At 35.7% G+C, this 21,549-nt stretch overlaps 1 protein-coding gene across 1 annotated transcript; it reads left to right on the forward strand.

Annotated features, from left to right (window-relative positions):
• LOC132271271 (uncharacterized) lies at positions 1–21,178 on the forward strand. The gene is made up of 13 exons (XM_059772596.1): positions 1–518; positions 1,387–1,558; positions 1,686–1,903; positions 3,942–4,002; positions 6,180–6,252; positions 7,804–7,881; positions 10,858–11,015; positions 13,106–13,274; positions 15,074–15,536; positions 15,716–16,093; positions 18,387–18,590; positions 18,845–18,978; positions 20,748–21,178. The coding sequence occupies exons 1-13, from the start codon at positions 144–146 to the stop codon at positions 20,920–20,922; spliced, it is 2,658 nt and encodes an 885-aa protein (XP_059628579.1). The 5' UTR covers positions 1–143; the 3' UTR covers positions 20,923–21,178.
• The last annotated feature ends 371 nt before the right edge of the window (positions 21,179–21,549 follow it).

Raw genomic sequence — 21,549 nt, forward strand, 5'->3', positions numbered from 1 at the left:
TTTTGTTCCCACTCTCGCAAGAACAACCGCTATCCTCTCTTTTTCTTTTTCAACTTCTTCTCTCCTCACTGATTTCTTTCTCTATATATATATCTGTGTGTTCTTCAGGGTGATACTATCAAATTGCTATGTGTTAAGAGATAATGGCGAATCTCTTGGTCTACTCACACCTGCCACTGAAATTCACCTACTCTTCGGTAAACTTTGCCTCTCGGAGCTCCCGAAATGGAGTCCTTGTAGCGGCCGGAGTTTCGGCGCCGGAGGGAAAGACGAGGAGGAGGAGGAAGAAGCAGCCGCAGCCCAATAAAGACGACTCCGCCATGGCCACTGTGTCAAGCGCCGAGAAGGGGCTGAGATTGGTGTTCATGGAGGAGCTGATGCATCGTGCTCGGAATCGCGACGTTGCCGGAGTCTCCGAGGTCGTTTACGACATGATTGCAGCCGGGCTTAGCCCTGGACCTCGCTCTTTTCATGGATTGATTGTCACCCATGTCCTCACTCGGGATGCCGAGGGCGCTGTAAGACCTCTCTCTCTCTCTCTCTCTACACACACACATTTATGCTTGGCATATTGATTTGTCTTTAATTTATTTTATAATTTTGAAATTGTCGTAAGAATGCAGCTCTTTCTATCCTGTTTATCTCAAAATATCCTGTTTTTATCTTTTAATTTGTCATTAATGTAAAGCAATGTGGTCTGCTAGTGAGCAACTGCTACTAATGTGGACTTCTATCTTTCTCACTGTGTGTGTAATATTTTTATGTCACTTTATTTTTATGCTGCTTTTGGCAGTTGGGCATTCCCTTGAATTGGAATTGGGGAAAAGATTTGTTTAAAGTTTGAACTTATATGGTGCTCAATACCAATTCTAAGGTACCAATTCGATACTGCCAAACGAAGTGTTAGTTGCATGCAGAATGGCATTTCTTCTTGGGAATTCAATTTCACCATTATAGAAACACTCCTTTCCTCCTCCAACTTCAAACTGATGTTGGAATGCCTGCGATTAGCACTTTTTAACTTGTTCTAATAATACAATCACTGTAAAAAAATTCTCCTATTCCCCATATCCAAGGCAGGATGCAAAAATGAAGATGCATAGGTGTTTGGTAGACAACTGACCCCGTATCCAAGGCAGGATGCAAAAATGAAGATGGATAGGTGTTTGGTAGACAACTGACCATAAAATATATGTCAAATCTTTATGAGAAGAGAATTCATGTGGCTGACCTCATTCATAGGAGATAAAAGGCAAAGATGATGATGATGATGATAGAATCACTGTTAACTTTTATCAGAAATGCTGACGGGAATTGCATATTTCCCCTTTATGTTTTTATTAATCAATTGGGAAGGTAGTCACTTTATATAATTGCTACATGCAGATGCATGCACTGAAGAGGGAGTTGAGTGAGGGCCTTAGGCCTCTTCATGAAACGTTTATTGCGTTGATCCGTTTGTTTGGTTCCAAAGGCAGTGCCACCAGGGGCTTGGAAATCCTTGCAGCAATGGAGAAGCTAAATTTTGACATCCGCCAAGCTTGGCTGGTTCTTGTTGGTACAGTGATTTGTCAACCGTATGACATGATTCCTTTTGTTGCAAATGATTTTTCTTCCTTTTTTATTCATTTATTTATTTTTTTGTTTCACAACTTAATCTAAGTTGGTTATCTTCTTGTAATCAGAGGAGCTTGTTAGAACCAATCATCTGGAAGATGCCAACAACGTGTTTCTAAAGGGTGCCAAGGGAGGTCTGAGAGCTACTGATGAGCTTTATGATCTTTTAATTGAGGAAGACTGTAAAGTCGGGGATCATTCAAATGCATTAACCATAGCCTATGAAATGGAAGCGGCTGGGAGGATGGCAACCACTTTTCATTTCAATTGTCTTCTAAGTGTGCAGGTAACTTGCAGTTTTTTCCTTTCATTTTTGTATGTTATTTGTGATGGTTTAGTGTAATTCTTTGAATTAGTTAGGACTTGAATTTGCTGCTTGATTCAGCAGTCTTAATTATTATATACCTAGTAAAACAAAAAAATAAAAGGCCATTTCCTCAATTTTCATCCCTGTTAATCAAGAGTGCTGCGTGTGGCTGACAAGTCACAAACTTAACCTTTGTATTATTTGCACAAAGTGCCTGCTTTTAGACTTGAATCTGCATTCGCACATTGTTGGCCCGAGTTTTTTACCACATGAAATTATACACTATATCTTCTCTTAGATTTCATTTTTTTAAATCGTTTTTAATTACTTCATCCCACTTAAGTTTTGGTTAACTTCATCTAAATGCATATTCTAATTTTTTATAAGTTCATCTGGCGGCTGAGTAGATCAAATCAAGTTGAGCCTGTTATCGCTGAGAAACAACGGACTAGAGATTCTGAAAATAGAATTATCAATTTGTGAACTGTTAAAGAATCTTCTAGCTTGATAAAGGATAGATCTGTATAAAAATGGAAAATAATATATCAACTGTAATACTTTTGTTGTACGAGTCAAAATGAATTTGTTGTATGACTTAGAACTTAGAGGAAGATTTAAGTTTCAACTTGGTAGGATCTCACTCTACAGAATAAAAGTTCCATGTGATGCATTAGTTTGGTTAGTAGGTTGCACCTGCAGTGAAAAATGTGTAATTTTAAAAATTGAAATGACCAGTCCAATAACTAAACGTCGAGAGCTGGAAGAATCTGTTGGAACAAAGTTATACATAAGTGAAAATTGCTTAGGTACTAAAGTTACATAAAAAATTGTGAATAATATGGGACAGCATCAAAGAAGTCCAAATGATGCCTCATATGTTTAATTATATGGCCAGCTAGGACTACAGAGAGCTTGTTGGTCTAGGATTTAGAAAGGTGGCAACAAATGTACCAGGCATTATAGATGGAAAGGTGTTGGAAATTTGGAATTGGATTATTTGGAAGGTGTAAGGTCCTTGAAATTTCAAGAATGTTTGTTTCAGGAAATTTGGGAAGCAACCAGTCGAGGTTTTCAGATGTTAGGGAAAAGGCTTATTAGGTAGAGGAAAGGTTGGGGTTTAAGAAATGGCGTTTTGAATACCCTTGGGCCTGGGAAACTGTTGAATCTTCTGAATTACAGCTGATTCTAATGCATCTACAATGAAATAGTCTATCTTTGCCATGACACTACGAAGAAAGAAAAGTCATTTTGTTTTCAGAATAAACTCTGAGGTATTGATATCTCTTCAAGCAGTTAGAATACTGTAACTTATAAACCCTATACTACTGAAATGTTCCATTTCTCCAGTCCATTGTCTGATTTATATGATATATCTCAAAAATCAATATTACAATCCTTCTGTTTACTAGTTACTAAGTTGTCATGAACTGATTTAGTTATCTACCTTGAAGGGAGGACAGTAACACATCAGAGTTTACTACATCCCAAGTTATTTAGCTATATGATCGCTTGAGGCTTCGAACCTAATCCATGTAAAAGTAGTACCAGCTTTCATGGTTGTTTGAAAACATTGTATGGTTTTTGTTGAAGGATTTAAATATTAAATTTACACCCTCTCTAACAGCATGAGCTTTTAGAGTAGATGGTAGTTAACATGGTATCAGAGCCAAAGGTCTCGAGTTCAAACCTCACTGTCTCCCTAATTAAGAATTGAAAAACACGTATTGCACCAAAAGAAGGCCCCATGTGAGGGGGCAAGTTACACCCTCTCTAACAACTTAAGCTTTTAGAGTAGATGGTAGTTAACATTTTCAATGTTTATGTTTGTGAGAACATCTTGAAGGCTTTGGCAATGTCCGATCAACTTGATTCATTTTCATGAGTTCCATTTTGGAGTCCATTTGCTATGAATTATTGCAAGATTGTTGGGCCCAGCTGTTTCCATTACAACTTTTACTTATAACAATTTACTGATCTCTCTCTCTCTCTTCTTCTTCTTTTTTTTTTTTTTTTGTAGGCTACTTGTGGTATACCTGAAATTGCATTTGCAACATTTGAGAACATGGAATATGGAGAAGGTACAATTTTTTTTTTTTTTGGTACTTACTCATATCAAGTAAATTTTCTTGGGATTTTGCTGCTGTTATGGATTTCATAACAATTATACTATTTTCTAAATGAGAACTATGTAAAGAGGAAGAGCAGAAAATGTATATTACAATTGTAATTCTATTTTGTTTTTTTTTTTTTTTTTTGTGCTTTTCTATTTTGATTCACCCAGCTGTCTTAGCATGATGTGGTGATAGGAAAACATGTGCGCTAAAATTCGTCTTAGCATTTTAAGTTGTTTGTTCTATATAAAATTCATCTTCGCATTTTACGGTGTTGCTCCTGCATGCTGTTTCTCCATATGTTCGTTGATATTCAACCATTTGAAGCACTCAATCCCTTTAGTTGTTATTTTGGGCATTCTTACTTTCCTCATTGTTGGGTTATTGAGTCATGTGTTGAAAATTTCCTACTCAAAACTTGGGGTTGTAATTTGTGTTAAATGCCTTGAGTCATTTGTCTACAATCGAAAGAAGATAATGAAGATGAAGAACAGTGAGGAATACAGCGAAAAGCTGTCAAGCTCAATCACATTTATAGTTTAAGGTAAGGTGAGACTTCAGTGACCATCCATGACTTAGGTTTGATCTTTGAGAAGGATTAAAAGAATGTTTTAGACATGTTTTTCAAAATTAGAGTTTTTGACCAAAGGAATTTTCAAAGGTTCGATCGAAGTTTCAAACAGGGATATTTACAATAACAGTGAGCTTCGATCAATTTCTCGATTGATCGAAAAAATTTCTGATAATTTTGATATCGAAATCTAGAGTGCTTCACTGAATAACTCAATTGATTGACTAAATTTTTTTTTTAGAAACTCTGTCTAATTAGAATTATAAAAGGACTTATTTTCCTACTCTACATATGACTCTTATATTGTCTATAATCAAGGGGGGGTTTTTAGTCAGTTTAGGGTGTCTCTCATAGATCTTTTAACTTTATACATATGTTGAGAGAATATATTTCTTTTGGAGAGACAAAGCTTTGAGATTCAATATAGGGTTTCTTCATAGACCACCGTACAATGATTGAGAGATTCCAAAGAAAGGAGTAGAATGAAGTCAATATAGCGACAAATCAATTGGGCAAATTTGTGATGATCAAGGATTTAAACAACCATGGAGAGCAACTTTGTGGGTGATCAAACTCATTGATAGGCATCAGCAAACATCATGGAGGATCTTCTGGCATGAGTATTGGTCAAAGACTCAAAGGTAAATAGGGGATTCTTGGAGTAGAGTCGGCTTACTCTAGTATATAATACCTTTCTTATGGTGGATTCTTCATGGCTGGACTAGGTCCATGTTTTTCCCATTTCTAGTGTTTGCTACGTAAAAATCCTGTGTCTCTATTTTATTTTATTAATTGCTTACATGTTTGTGTGATTGTAATTTAGATTAGTGATTAACTAATTAACTGAAAATGAAAATGGAGCAACGGAGGGGGGGAACAACTAGGAAAAAAGAAAAGAAAAAGGAGCAACGGAAATTTGAAAAGTTAGTTCTTCACAATTGAATATTCATAAGACCTATTCACCCCCTCTCCCTTTAGGTCTAATTAAGCCATGCATACTCTAACACGTCAAAGCCTTGGGTAATGATCCTTTTTCATCATCATTCAGTCCTAGAAACTAAGAACCTATAGGTTGTCTCGTGCCAGCTTAGCTACAGTCTAGATGCACTAGGGCGTTGTTTGATCGTGTTGTTTAGGCACCCAATTCTGGACCCTGATAGACCAGGCATTGACAAGGATACTTTTACTTCTTTATTGGACAATATGAAGTTTCTTGTCCTGCTTCTCCACATCTCAATGCTGTTTGTGGTGATTTAGTTCTTATTTTATACTCACTGTCATAAAAAATTCAGCTTCAGCTTAGACCTCGTACTTGTATAACTTAACTCAAAATTTTAGAACTCTGTAGGAAATTCATTGAGTACTATTACTACTATAAATCAGCACACAGAGTTGCTTTTTGTATCATCGATTTAGTACTTACAAATAATTTCAAAATAAGCAATTGCAGTTACTTTTGCAGATTCAGATTTTCTGTTTGTGCCTGCTTTACTGACTCGTCCCTAGTTTGTTGTGGTCAAAGTTCATGAAAATTTTATTCTTTTTGGTACTTATGATTAGCTTTGGATGGCAGATTATATGAAACCAGATACAGAGACATATAATTGGGTGATCCAAGCGTATACAAGAGCTGAGTCCTATGATAGGTGAATTCTGTAGCAGATCGATGAGCACATTTATATTGTTATGTTGGTTAATATATTTCTTGGACACATAAAAGTGTACAGGCATGTCCTAGTCATGTAATTTGACTGTACAGGTTGATCACTGAACCAAGGCATGGTATCATGAGTTTAAGCTAAGCTCGATATAACGTTTTCATTTTGCTTTAACTGTGGCCACAATATAACTATCTTAAGCTAAGCTTGATTTTATTCTGTTCAATATCGTCAATTCAGGTATATGTCTATTAATTCATATGTTTTACAATATATTTTTGGCAATAATGCACAGTAATATTCCCCAAGTATGTCTGCATAACCATATTATGCCTCATCTAATCATGTACTTCTTGTTATCACTGTCAGTGGTAAAAGCTCTGACTCCTAGGTTGGAGAACTAAGACTCGAGTATGAGCTATGAGACCAATCACTCTGTGCAAATAATGCTAAAGGTTGTTTATTTACCTATCGGCTCCTCACAACATACTCAACTAAACAGACCAACACCGAGTAATGTTAATTACCCAAAAAACAAAACGCTGAGTAATGGTTTTTTTAGTAGAGACTAATAAAACAAATTCCCATTGTAGTACTACAGAAGCATGCAATTTGTGCAAATGGTATGTGAAAGTCTACCAACTACATATGCAATATAAGGTCAAAGGATAAAATTTTGGGCTCTATGAAAATCTGAAATTGGTATGGTGAAAAATTAGAAAAAGAAATTCATATCTTTGCATGTTTATTGTCTTACACCTACAAATGCCTTAGGATATAGATAATTAACATCATTCTTCCTTACCTAGATTTATACCTCTAAGACCAATTTGGACATCAGGCCCCTAAGTTACGATATACATAGCTAGATTTATACCTCTAGAAATTTTGGAAATCGGGTCCCTTGACTTGTATTTGTTTGTTTTATATTGGGAACACTGATTCTTGTCCTTTGTTAATGAGAACTTGTAGATTGTCTCCTTTTCTTGGACTGACCTGTAACAATTATTTGGGTCATGCATGGTCTGGTTTTGTTGTCTACTTTGGGAGTTGTAGCTCTTCTATTTCGACATTTGGTACCCGGTGTTTGTTACTGTTAATATGCTACCATGTTAATAACCATCTACTCCATAAGCTTAAGCTGTTAGACAGGGTGTAACTTTATTTTTTTAATCCTCTAAAACGCTCGTGTGTCCTTCTTTTGGTCCAACACATATTTCAATTTTAATGATCAGGGTGACTGTGGGATTTGAACTCTGGATGTGCCTGCTGTGATACCATGTTTAATATGATACCATGTTAATCACCATCTACTCTAAAACTTTAAGAGAGTGTATCTTTAATATTTAAATTCTCTAATAGTTACTGCATGGTATACTTATAAAAAATAAAATAAAAAAAAGTTACTGCATGGTATGTTACTTTTATGAATTAATAGCAACATTTTGTTGAATCATCTCAAGCTAATCTTTTTATTTTTATTTTTTTTCTTCCTTGTATTGTATTTCATTTCTGCTGGGGTTTGGATGTGACTTGTAGGGTACAAGATGTTGCTGAGTTGCTTGGCATGATGGTTGAAGACCACAGACGTTTGCAACCTAATGTGAAAACCTACGCGTAAGTAGAATTTTCTTTTATCTTTACTTAAATAAAAATATCATTTTATTAGTGCAATTTATTGTGATTTTGTTGCCAGTAACACTTATTGATGTGATTCCTCATCATGGAATGTTCTTACATGTACCTCCATGCTGATATTAATTTTCAGCCAAAGACCCCTTCACTTTTGTTGGGGCATATCGTTTATCACAATTTACCTGGTGATATGCAAGACCTTCATGCTATAGTGAACAATGATAAAGATCATTAAATATCTAACTTTTAGGCTGGGAACTAAGTTGAAGAAATTCTAAATACTTGTGAATATCTAATTCCAAAGACCTCAGTTGATGCTGTTATGAACATAGAACAATGAAGCATCATTAGTGAAGTGCAGATGAGATATAGCACAGGTGTGCTGCCTTAGGAGGGGAACACAAAATTTGAACCCATGGCTCTAGACCTCTACTAGCAAGATAAATGGGAGATGAAAGGGGGAAACCCTCTGCGTCATCCCTTTGAACTTGTAAGATGTCATTCAGGGTTCATGGGAAAAGAACACAGAAAATTATTAAAGATATTTTTAAAGTCTTCGTAATGATTTCTGATGAAAGATGACCCCAAATGAGTTTTAATTTAGAAAAACATGTTTTGAATTAAATAACGACCAATAGCTTGGTTAAGAATTTTTGGGATTTTATAGTAGAGTAATGGGAAAGTGAGACGGAACAAGGATTTTGGGATTCTTTTGCAAAACAAAAAAATGGTGGGCTAAAAATATATTTTTGATAATTTTTAGAGTTTCGGAAATGACAAATGAGAGGGTTGAAAATGGAATTTTTGTGATTTTCTGGGTTTTGATGAAAAGGACAAAGTGTGATTTTTGGGTTTTAATGAAAATGACAAAGTGAAGGGTTAAAATGCCATGTTTTTGGGGATTGGGAATTTTTTTAGAAAAATGAAAAAATGAAGGGTTTGTGATGCAAATCATTAATGATGCTTTGGGTAAGTGCCTTAAAGAAAAAGTCAAAGAGTCATTCTTTTTTTTGGGTAATAATTAATTAAGCTTTGGGACTACTAAGTGTTCATTTAGGAAAGCGGTGAAGTGCTATTAAAGCTGTGTGGGAATTCTAAAAGTCTTTCTAGGATATGTCAAGTGTCACTAATAGTAGTTTTAGAAAAAGTAAAGACCTCTATATTTGCTGTAACCAAGTCATAATCAATATATTTTGAGTTATTATCAGTTACAAACAATTCTTCAGGCTTTTCCCAGATTTCCCTTTAGAAATCTAGGCTCCGACGGTGATTGGAGTATTCCTAGCCTCCCTTACAATTGTAAGAAGACTTGTTACTTTTTCTGTTTGCTTCAGTTTGAAAATAATTTTTTTGGGAATTGTGAAATTTAAAGAAAGTTGATAAAGTGGGGTTGAAATATGATATTTTTGGGATCTTTGACATATTAAGAAAGATGATAAACAGAGGGCTCATTTTTAGGGATTTATTGTTTTTGGCCTCTTTTACCACGTTTTCTTAATCTACCATTAATTTTAGAAATAACTTGAAAATTTTATGCAAATATGGTAGAACAAGGAAATATAGTATTTTTATTGCATGAAATGCATGATGTTCTCATTTTTCATTTCCTTTTCTAGCATTAGTGTAATAGTCACGGAGACTACTCTTTCACAAACATCCACACTAAACTAGTCACCCTCCTTTGAGTCCCATAGACTGGACTGCAGATTTGGGCTTTAAGCAATGGAAAAATGGAAAATGAAGACTTGACTAATTATTAACTAAAAACTAAAAGGCTAATTACTAAAAGTTAAAAAGCTAATTACTAATTAAATGCAAGAAAAAGAAAGAAAATTAAATGAGAGAGAGGGTACTCCTCTTCCTCCCTTTCCCTTCTCCTCTTTCTTCTCTCTTCCTCTTCCTTTTTGTTTCCTCTTCTTCTCCGCAAAATGGAGTGCAATTGCTATAAGAGTATATAGTAAAACTTAATATAGTACCTAATTATGAGGTAGGTTCTGTCTGTTCATTTATCTGTACCACTTACATGGGAACTGTTGAAGGTTTTATATTATTATATTTAAGTTACACCCTCTCCAACAGCTTAAGCTTTTAGAGTAGATGGTTGTTAACATGGTATCAGAGCCAAAGGTCTCGAGTTCAAACCTCACCATCACCCTAATTAAAAAATTGAAAGACACTTGTTGGACCAAAAAGAAGGCCACACGCGAGGGGGCATGTTGAAGTATTTATCTAATTATATTTAAGTTACACCCTCTCCAACAGCTTAAGCTTTTGGAGTAGATGGTTGTTAACATGAACTATATGTCTGCAAACATTTTGCTTTGTTAGCATATGACTAGTATGTGTCTCAACAATTATCAAATGCTCTGTAATTGATGTCATTTGATAGAGAATGACTACTTTGTGCATCATGTTTTTGGAGTCCAGAATAGAATAGAATGAGTGGAGTGCGAGCTTTAGATCCCTCCCTCTTTAGTATATATTGTATAGCAGTCAAGCTTAATATTTCCTGCTGCCAGTTTCCTAACAATTCGAATTCTGGCTAATTGTCTTTTTCTCCATAAAGTCACTAAAAATATGATCAGTAACTATACTTTCAACAATCAAATATGGTGTATCATTTTAACCACAATGCCTGCATTATATTTGGTGATTAACTAGTTTTATCTATCAGGTTAATTATATTTTGAAGAGTAATACACATATAGAATCCTGGTTTCTTGCACTTCGTCTTATCTTACATGAAAGCTTGTTATTGATTTTATTTGTTCATCTTTTGGGCATTCTAGGACTCCATGAATAGGCCCATGCTATATCAAGTGAAAAAAAGAACTAGGAGAATGTGTTGCATTATAACTTTCTTTCTTTTCTGTTTTTTTTTTCCTGGTTTTATTCCAAGTGTAGCTGACGTCTGGAGTTTGACTTATTTCTTTTGTGATACTGTAATTTCTTCTTCAGGCTGTTGGTAGAGTGCTTCACAAAGTATTGTGTAGTACGTGAAGCTATTCGACATTTTCGTGCCCTTAAAAACTTTGAAGAGGGAACAAAAGTTTTACATGATGAGGGGAAATTTGGGGATCCACTTTCGTTGTACCTTCGGGCTCTATGTCGAGAAGGTATGGCTACATTTTTTTTTATCTTACTTAGAGGAATGATCTATCTTTCTCTCTCTTGCCCCACCCCCCAAAAAGAAAAAAAAAAAAACAAAAATCAAAAAACAAAAAACAAAAAAAACACATTCAGAACCCATTTCTTCCTGATAATTTCAACCCCGTTTTTATTTTTCAGCGCCATTTGGCCCAAAATTGTCACATTCAATATTAATTTAAATTATTTCATGACTGAGGGTGATTTGGTTGTGTTGTTGGCATAGGTAAAATTGCAATCTATCATTTCATGCTGTTGTGCCCTCCAGATGGGGGTGATTTTGACTTGTATGATTCTTTAAAGACGTAGCCCATATATGTTTTTCAGGATAAATAGGAGAAGAATACAGAAATTTAGCTTTAAAAATTAGCATTTTGACTTTATGGGTCAGTAGCAGCCTATAGAGGCTGTCTTGCATGTCATTGCAGATTTGTGGGCCTTACAAAAATCACGGGCCGTATTGGTTTCCCGATGTGCACAACCTTTATGTAGCAACTTAATTTAAGACTTCTCAATTCCCAAGAAAATGATAGATGAAAGCACAAAAAGCAGTTTCTATCCCCCATTTATTTTAAAGATTGTACATTGCGTGCTGAAATATCTCATATGAGATACCTACGAATGCGGTAGAAAATATTCTTTCTCAACCCCATTTTTCTTGACCTAGTAGCCCCTCTTTTGCTTAAGAGAACATAATGATGTATCCTCAGATATGGCCTTTCAATCAGAGTGTTCTCAATTGCCACATCTGCAAATCTCTAATCAACATGGGGCCCATAATGGGATGATATGAGATTATTTATTTTGTTAAATCAGACTATAACTGATAAGTGGATATTTTAATGGCTTGTTGTATTTCATTATCTTTAGATTAAATATAATTCTGGTCTCATGTTCAATTACAATTTTTTTTTTTTTTTTTTTTTTTAAATGGGTCTCATATGATTACTATTTTAGCAGGGGTTAATTTTTCCGAGGTTACATTGTAACAACCATCACTCTATCCAAACACAATATTGTCCGCTTTTGGCTCCCCCGGACCAGAGACTTCCCAGGAGGTCACCCATCTTAGTACTTCTCCAGAGTTAACACGCTAACTTTGGTGTTCTAATGGGCCATCACGGCTTTAAAATGTGTTCTGTCATAGAAGGGTGTTGAACCTTACATATAGCACTTCACCTCCCCAAGTGATATGACACCCTGAAGCCTGCAAGTGTGGTAGCTCGTTCAGTGTCTCGCACTCACTCACGCAGGTCGTCACATACATTGTGTTGTTTGGGTTTGCTAATGTTTATGAATAGGCTTTTTTTTTTTTTTTTTTTGGGTGGGTGTGTGGGGGGGAATAAGGTAGACTTGCAAGACAAACTAATAATGAGTACTTGAAAGAGTTCAGGTTGTTCTTTCTCTCTTCTCTTTTCCAGTTCCTCTCTAATTTTGCTTTTCTTTACTTTGGAGATTCATAGAATTAAAAAAGGATCAGTTAGGCAATGGGGTTTTGTATGCTTTTTGAAGTAAAAGGCTAGTCTTGGTCTCAGTAGCACTAAGAATCCTTGACACCTTAATGTTTTCTGGTAACCACGCAAAAAACTTAAGATTGTGCCGGATTTACAAAAAGAAACTTCGATTGAAAAAGGTCATCCCCAATCCTATTATCCACCAATGACAAGTTGAAGGGTATATCAAACCTGAGAGTTTATGACCTTTCCAACATAAGTCTCGAGAATTCAATTACAAACAGTAAAGGTTATTCTGGAATGGGGGCGCATTATAACCACACTAGCCAGTGTAGTATTAGGATTCATTTTAGTATGTGTCAAGTGGTAAATTCAAATCGCTGTTGCTGCAACTGAATGCAAATCATATAATTAAATCAGTAATTAAGATAACATTCTCTCATATATTTTTCTAGGGCTTTTCTTCATAATCCCTTTGATTTATACCATTGCCAGAATCTAGGTCATTATTTAGAGTGATGTGGTTCTTGATATTGTTTTTCCAATCACTCTTTTAGGTTCATATTGAAATGTTTCTAAGCTGGTAGTTGTTATTTTTAATTCAGGAAGGGTTGTTGAGTTGCTTGAAGCTTTAGAAGCTATGGCGAAGGACAATCAACCAATCCCACCCAGAGCCATGATCTTAAGCAGAAAATATCGGACACTAGTTAGCTCCTGGATCGAACCTTTACAAGAAGAAGCTGAACTTGGATTCGAGATTGATTATATTGCCAGGTGTGTATGTTATTCACTGTTATCAGTCAACACAAGTAAGCTGTTGCATTCATTTTATTGATTTATTTACTTAAGTATTAAACAATTGTCATGATGTTAGACACATATATTGTTGTTAAATCTTTTTACTTGAATTTCTAAGTTTATGTTACTCTTCTTTTCTCGCTTATGCATCACTTATAGTTATATTGCAATATTATTGTATAAAAATAATTCTCACTTTCTACAGCATAAAATTAAATGTAGAAAAAATTCCAAGGGACTAAACATTAATTGTATGTTCTGATAAAGCATGTGGTTCTTGATGACCTATCCCTCTGCTTTAATATGTCCAGTCCTTTCCTTGTTAAAAATTTAATTCTCTTTTAATAATTGTCAGATCTAACATAAAAAATGTTTTCATTTAAGATCCAGGTGAAAGACAGGAGGGGGGATTACAATCCTACCTATCGTGTTCAAGATCAAAAAGCTTTTATCAAAGATTTACAATTAAATCTTGTATTTTTCCTTTTTCTTTTGGTTTTGTAGATTTAAGTAGTTTGATGTGTTTTGGAGGTTATTTAGAGGTTGTGGTAAGAGAGAAATGATAGACATTGGGAAAGAAACAGATTTACATAGTTGGATGGCGAAAACAGTAGTGTCCTGACTCGTCGCAGTCAAATCGCAATGAGTTGGTCACAATTGTTAGTTTCACCATTATCTCAGGCCAACTCGATTAGGGTCACAACTTTGTCGTCTAATTCGGAACAATTTTTAAAATCAAGGTTGCAGGTGACTTTCTTTGTTTGGGCAACGGCTAGAGGTATATGCATACTGGTGCTAATGGTGGATATCTTGATTATGGATGATTCACGAGTGTTCATGTGCAACGTGGCAAGAGTATGTAATTCCATTCATACTCCGGGACATTTAGCTTTCCTTGTCCGGAATCTCTTTGGGTCCTGTCACATTTGAGTTTGGGGTTGCTGTGATTGATGATTAAAGGTTAGACTTTAGAGCACTTAATAGCAATATTATCTGGAAGTGGTCCCTTTCTTTCTGCATGTGTGTTGAGAGAATTCAACTCACTGTCTCCCAGTTAAAAAATGTCATTCTAGGGTCCATTTCCTTGTTGAGGCTTTACCTTTTGGAGTGTTTCCGCTTGTAGGTTGGCTTCGTGTTGTATGGTTTATCTACCTGTGGTGTTCACCGCTCCTTGCCCTTTCCTTTCTGTAATAGTTTATTCGTTTGTAGAAGAGATAAAATTTGTTGGACTGTAAAGCATGTTTGCTTTATGGTGCAGCGTTGGGCTATGCGAATAAGACATAAAGGAGAAAGAAACAGTATGTGATTGCTACATGGCTATAGTAGAAACAACAGAATGAAGTTACTTAGTTTGTAAGAAGCTATAAATTATACTCATTATGGGCAACATGGGAGAAAGTCATTTAAGATGCCTTTTATCATGTTCAATGAAAACTGACAAATGCACCTAGGATTCATTAGTTAAAAGTCGGATAAACATAAACTCCACCCCTAAGCTATCAGATATAAGCCTAACCAGTTTGAAATAAACACTTTGACGCAAAATTGTCTGCTTTACTTATAAAAGAAATGCCTTCATGCACTGAAAATTCTATTAAGATTGTTTTCCAAATGCTAATATTTTAAATTGGCATACAATGGTTGCCGAACATTTTATCTTCCTATTAATTTTTGTTTGGTTTAATTCTTTTGGTTAGTTTGGTAGCAATTGTCTGTTGCTAGTCAAGGCGTTTATGTTTCCATTGATGTTACAATTAACTTTGCAAAGCAACCAGGTATGTCGCAGAGGGTGGGCTTACTGGTGAGCGCAAGCGATGGGTGCCCCGAAGAGGAAAAACACCGTTAGATCCGGATGCCCTTGGATTTATTTATTCCAACCCTATGGAAACCTCCTTCAAACAAAGATGTCTTGAGGAGTGGAAGATCCATCATCGAAAGCTTTTTAAAACCTTGCGCAATGAAGGACTTTCAGCTTTAGGGAATGCATCTGAATCTGATTATATCCGAGTTGAGGAGAGATTACTGAAAATTATAAAAGGACCTGACCAAAATGCTCTAAAGCCTAAGGCTGCCAGTAAGATGATAGTGTCTGAGCTAAAGGAAGAATTAGAAGCGCAAGGTCTGCCTATTGATGGAACTAGAAATGTGCTCTACCAGCGTGTGCAAAAAGCAAGGAGAATAAATCGCTCCAGAGGTCGGCCTCTTTGGGTTCCTCCTGTGGAAGAGGAAGAAGAAGAGGTTAGTCTTATGCTTGTGATTCTTACTCACCTTCTATTTCATGTGCCCTTTTGACATGGCATTTCTGTTTTTCATTAGATAATAGAATTCCTAGTAACTGTTTGCTTCTTGGTTGTGACTAGAGGTTTGAGTATATGACTCTAGTTTGATCATGGAATTTCAATTCATTCATTTGGCAGGTTGATGAAGAACTCGATGAATTAATTTCCAGGATCAAGCTGGAAGAAGGGAATACTGAGTTCTGGAGAAGTCGTTTTCTTGGGGAAGGCTTAAACAATGATCACAGCAAACCCATGGATGTGCAAAACTTGGAACTTCTAGATGTACAGGATGATGCTGATGTTGAAGATGTTGCAAAAGAGGTTGAAGATGATGAGGCAGATGAAGAGGAGGAGGTGGAACAAACTGAAATCCAAGTGGGTGATAGGGTTAAGGAGAAGGAAGTTGAAGTTGCAAAACCTCTTCAAATGATTGGAGTGCAATTATTGAAAGATTCCGACCAGACTGCTGCCACATCAAGAAAATCAAGGAGAAGGCTTTCTCGAAAAACAGTTGAGGTATAAAAATTCTTGATGGTTTTTGGCAATAGAATTTTTGGTCTTAAATCGTGAATTCAATGGAGTAAGTCAAACACCATAGTCCCACTTTGGCTGTGAATGGTGCAGGCGATTGTTGAGGAGTGAGAATTACTCTCCTCCTAAGGTTCAGTTTGCCTTTAATAAAAGGACTTCAAATTGGGGGGGGGGGGGGGGGGGGAAGGCAAAAAAGATCACTGAAACACTTGCATAAACAAGAGAATTCATCACTTCAACAATAAAGAACTGAGTACGAGATGAGAGTAGAGAATAGAAGATGAAAGAAGAGAAGGGAATAGAGGAGAAAAAACTATACTAAAGTTACACCAAGTGCTGAATGTAAAACTCAAGAGCAAGTGAAGTGAACTGCTGAGATTTTTGTTGTTGAAGGGGGGAGACACCTTCAGTCTTAAATTCTGCTATTTATAACAACCTTCACAACAGTTGTTTTCGTCCATATCTGCCACTCAAATATACTGCCACTTGTCCTTCAAAAACTGCTCCATGACATATGGCCTTCAATAATTTGTTCTCAAATAACTTCAATAATGGAAAACATGAAAATTCTTCAAGGAAAGAAGGAAAGGTGAACATATCCCACATGCACAAGGTATGCACACAAGAAATTAGATAGTCCCATTAAAAGGAAAGGGTACGATAGAATCATAAGAGAACAAAGTACTCCTTTATCCTTCAATGTTTTGCAAGGCAAAAAAACATAGCCTTGCATAGTAAATTTCTTTTTTCTTTTTCTTTTTTTTTTGGATTTGAAAATACCGTCTTCGAAACTTTTTCCATTTCCATCTTTTCAATGGGTTGGAAAAAACTGAGTGAAACTCCTTGTAAATTCTTCTATTTCCTTGGTTATTTGCAATAATTTACCAACTCTAGAGCAAATTGTATGTTAATCTCCACCTATCCCATCAAACCTTGATAGAGCAAATTACCAACTCTAGTGCAAATATATTAATTGAAACCCAGATATCATATGTACTGCCCAATGGTGAAACAATGAATTGTCCATCAATCTCGTGTCCTGTTTAGGAATAAACATATTTCTACTATTAAGTGATCAAAACTTAATTACCTCTCAGAATCATCTAAGCAGTGAAAACTGCCTTGATTGAACTAAAGGATACGACACTTCCATGATTTCATTCCCAGAAAATTAACACCCCAAAATTTATAACCCTTACGAACAAAATAACATTGTCAAAGATAAACCCCTTATTGTTATTTCTCCAGATAATCACATCATTGACTCGGGTTATTTTGATAATTTAGAGTTCTCAGAATAATTCTGTGACACTTCCTTTCTCCTAGTCCTGCAAATTTCTAGTGAAAATTACATTTTGATGCATCTCATCATCAACCACTCCATGGTTCTTCATCAATGCTTAGTCTTCCCATAATCATTTAAAATCTCAAGAAATGTGGAAATTCTTCCATTAGAGGGGCCTCCTTACACCCAACATCCTTCCAAGACTTTGCCTGCCCAACCTTTTCCACTTAAAATCCTACATCATGGATAAAAATACTACGGTCATTTATATCTTTCCGAAGACCCTTGCTTCTCAAAGAATGATTTGCCACAGTCTTAGTGCAACATGGATTGTAAAAAAAATTCCTCACTCTGCAACCAAGAATGCCGTTATCTTCCAACTAACACCAATTCATCTTGCCCAGATTACTTTATGGCCTTAAAAATGAAGCACCATGCCCCTTGATATTCAATTTTAGGGTATTGAAAATCTTATATATCGAACCTCTTTAGGGCACTCAAAACTATCACGAAAAATCTGACTACCTATCCTACACAAGTGTAAATTCCTGGTTCCTGATTTCCACGTTTGTTTTGCACCTTTTTAACTACTTCCGATGATGAGACTGTCATGACCTTTGTGTGTGTGTGTGTGTGTGTGTGTGTATTATTATTATTAATATTGATAGCCAAGTGATATGTATATTGCAACAAAAGGCAAAGCCATAAAAGCATTACAGACTACAGAGGGCATACCCTCTGGAGAACAACAGATCATGGAATCCCCAACAACACCAAATCAACAGAATCCAAAATGGGGCCCAACACAACCAAATCAATTTTCTTTTTCTTTTTTTGTTTTGCACATATTAATTCTTGCTCTTCTCAGTAGGTGCATGCATTTTCATTGCCTATTGGGTTTCTTTTTTCTTTTTATTGGTATTGTGTCATGCTTTTGGATCCTAGGTTTCAGATGTGGGAATTTGATATAATAATTGTGTTTTATGCATGCAGGATGATGCTGATGATGACTGGTTTCCGGAGGATATACATGAGGCGCTTAAGGAGCTGAGGAAGAGGAAAGTATTTGATGTATCAGATATATACACAATTGCTGATGCATGGGGTTGGACATGGGAAAGAGAAATCAAGAACAAACCTCCTCGAAGATGGTCACAGGAATGGGAAGTTGAGATGGCCATCAAAGTGATGCTCAAGGCATGTTTCTATATACAATGCTTATACAATTTCTTCTGGTTATATGAAGGCTTTGCTCGGGCAGATTTCCCGACTTCCACCTAATTCACTACAGTAACCAATATGCTGTCTTTCTATATCACTTCCCTTCATAAGGATTTACTACAAACATTGTGCTAAGGACCCACATTTATTTCATTTTGTTTGATATTCATTATTGCTGAAATGCGTTAGTTTTTGTTATATGCTTCTGGACTGAAGATAAAATATTTCAGGTAATAGAATTGGGTGGGACACCAACTATTGGGGATTGTGCCATGATTTTGCATGCAGCGATAAGGGCTCCTGTCCCTACGGCTTTCTTGAAAATTTTGCAGACAACACACAGTCTCGGTTATGCCTTTGGGAGGTAAGATAAAGTCCTTGATGTGAGATGACTTGAATGTTGAATTTTCTTATTTGGAAGTAGTCAAAGTTTCTCAGAAAGTTGATATAATCACCTCAAACATCATTCTAGAATGATATATAAAATTCATTTGTCTAAAAACTTTGTGGGAATTTCAGGGGGAATAAAATTAATAAGAAAATTGAAGCAAATACAAGAGAAGTTTGTAACCTTACATAGAATGTATATGCTAATGGAGCTCCTCATGACCAAAAATTGTAAGAATTTAAACTTATTCTCAGCACTTGGTTCAAGTTGGTTTAAAAAAATAGCCTTACATAGAATGTATATACTGCTGGAGCTCCTCACTGACCAAAATTGCAAGAATTTAAACCTATTCACAACACTTGATTCAAGTTGGTTTAATGGTATTTGGCTATACTATATATATTAGTTTTGTTACTTGGATATTCGTGTATTGGAAAAGCTTATCCATCAATGTAGAAGTACTAGGCATCATTATTCTATAGGCTTTGATACCTAAATAATGTAGAACAAGTGCCAAGAACTTTTTATATGGCTTCCATATAAAAGCAAAATGTGTGTGTGTGTTTGTGTGTTAAAGAAAGTACCTAAGGGGGTGCAACTGCATGTGCGCTGGGGGGTGCAACCGCACGGCATACCTTTACCCATTGTTAATGCTAGAACTATAAATAAGTGTCTACAATTTCTTCGCCTTCTGGAGACTAGATCGAATTTGAGACGCTAGTCTCAACAGTATTTGCAGGTAGGATTCTGGTGTTCGGTTCGGCTAGTTTCCCCTATCAACTAGTTAGTACACGTAGCCAGGGGCGAGTCAGAATCAATTTGAGAACTATATCATCATGTCTCTAAATTATCAACACTAGTATCATTGTGGACAATTTCAAAACTATATCATCGTGTCCTCTAAATTATTAGCATAAGTATAACCCCCTCCCCCTCCCTTTCCTTCCACACACAACAAAAAGAAAAAAAGAAAAAAAAATATATATATATATAGCTGAAGGGAACCAAAAAAGGAAAATTGACCCATCATAGTAACGTCTATTCTTTCCCATAAAATACTCCATCAGACATAAAGATGTCGTCTGCTTTGTAATCATGCTCTATGATTGGGAAATAATGTTCTTTGGCCCCCAACTTCTTAAATTTCAACTGTTGGAAGTTTTGTCTGTATTTTCGATATATGGTTTCTATGGGACAATTTGTCTAAACAAATTGGTTAATATGTTTGAGGGAGAAAAGTGCACATGGAAAAGAGCATATTGCATAAAGCTTTTTTACTTCTACCATGCAAGTAAATTGTTCTATAAATTGTGTTAGCATATTGATTGTCACTACACCATGTCATAAGTCTCTGTGATATTTTAGCTTTTGTCAGGGAAATAGTGCATTCTGTTTCTCACTGAGTCGAGCTAGAAGCTGCTCAAAAGCAAAAGATAACTTTAACGAATTCCAATCATATGAACTGCTTGATCATATCCATTATGGTGTCTGGCTGTAATACACCCTGTTTTGATCCCTCAAACCAATAATTGATGCTTTTACATTAAATGACGCATTTTGATCAGTTCGATCTAGACTACTAATAGTCGCCTGATTATTTAAAGACATCGTATCTCTTCAGGAATTGTTCATATGCCAATTTTATAAACCTGTTCATATGTAGGTCATCTTAAATACAAATTAGATGTTCTTTAAAAATCTTACATTTGCTTAATCATTTGTATTTGCTTTCTCGTCTTCTGCAGCCCTCTTTATGATGAAATTATTACATTGTGTCTTGATCTTGGGGAACTCGATGCAGCAGTTGCTATAGTTGCAGACTTGGAGTCGAGTGGAATCTCAATGCCAGACCAAACCCTAGATAGGGTTATTTCTGCTAGACAGATTGGTGATAATATTGTTGATGATGATGCATCATGATATCCGCAATCTCACATCTTCACCTCGCCGTGAAATCCAATTCCTCTTGGAGTAACAACCATTAGTTGGCAGATGTTTCAAGTGATGTTTCAAGTGTAAAGTTCTAGTGGCAGTAGAAATAATACATTAATTTTTATTTGTTATTTTTTTTTTTTCATTTTCCTTTTTGGTCCACACGTACTGATCATTCGAATATTGTTGTAGATACCCACAAAAATTTTGAAGAATAAATAGCTATATTTCTTTCTTCAGTTCAGGACCCGACTCATTAATTTAAACCTGGCAATTTGAACACACATTTGAGTTCTGTTTTATTAGCTCAAGATGTTAGAAAAAAATGAAGGGAAAGAACAGAAATGCATTGTGTCTGATTATTGAATAATGAGCCCTTTATGTTATTAGCTCATTATTTTGCTTCCTCCTTATATATAATCTGGATATGTATATATATTTTTTCGAAAATTGTAAATGATTGCTTCTAATTATTCGCTTGTATTCTACTCTTTTACTCCAGTCCAGTCATTCTAAAAGCAGTGTAAGATACAAAAGGTTAAACTTGTTCTTAAGGTTTTCTAACTTTTCTCGGATTTTATCATTTGGAGAATGGAATAAACGATGGCTTTATTT

The sequence above is a fragment of the Cornus florida genome, unplaced genomic scaffold (assembly GCF_030987335.1).
Source record: "Cornus florida cultivar Cherokee Brave unplaced genomic scaffold, ASM3098733v1 CherokeeBrave_3.0.0_Hap2_Chr08, whole genome shotgun sequence".
Taxonomy (NCBI): Eukaryota; Viridiplantae; Streptophyta; class Magnoliopsida; order Cornales; family Cornaceae; genus Cornus; species Cornus florida.

Coding starts and splice junctions, on each gene's coding strand:
- LOC132271271 (XM_059772596.1), top strand. CDS start 144: ATGGCGAATCTCTTGGTCTACTCACACCTGCCACTGAAATTCACCTAC. Junction 519..1,386: donor CTCGGGATGCCGAGGGCGCT/GTAAGACCTCTC, acceptor TGCTACATGCAG/ATGCATGCACTGAAGAGGGA. Junction 6,253..7,803: donor AGAGCTGAGTCCTATGATAG/GTGAATTCTGTA, acceptor TGTGACTTGTAG/GGTACAAGATGTTGCTGAGT.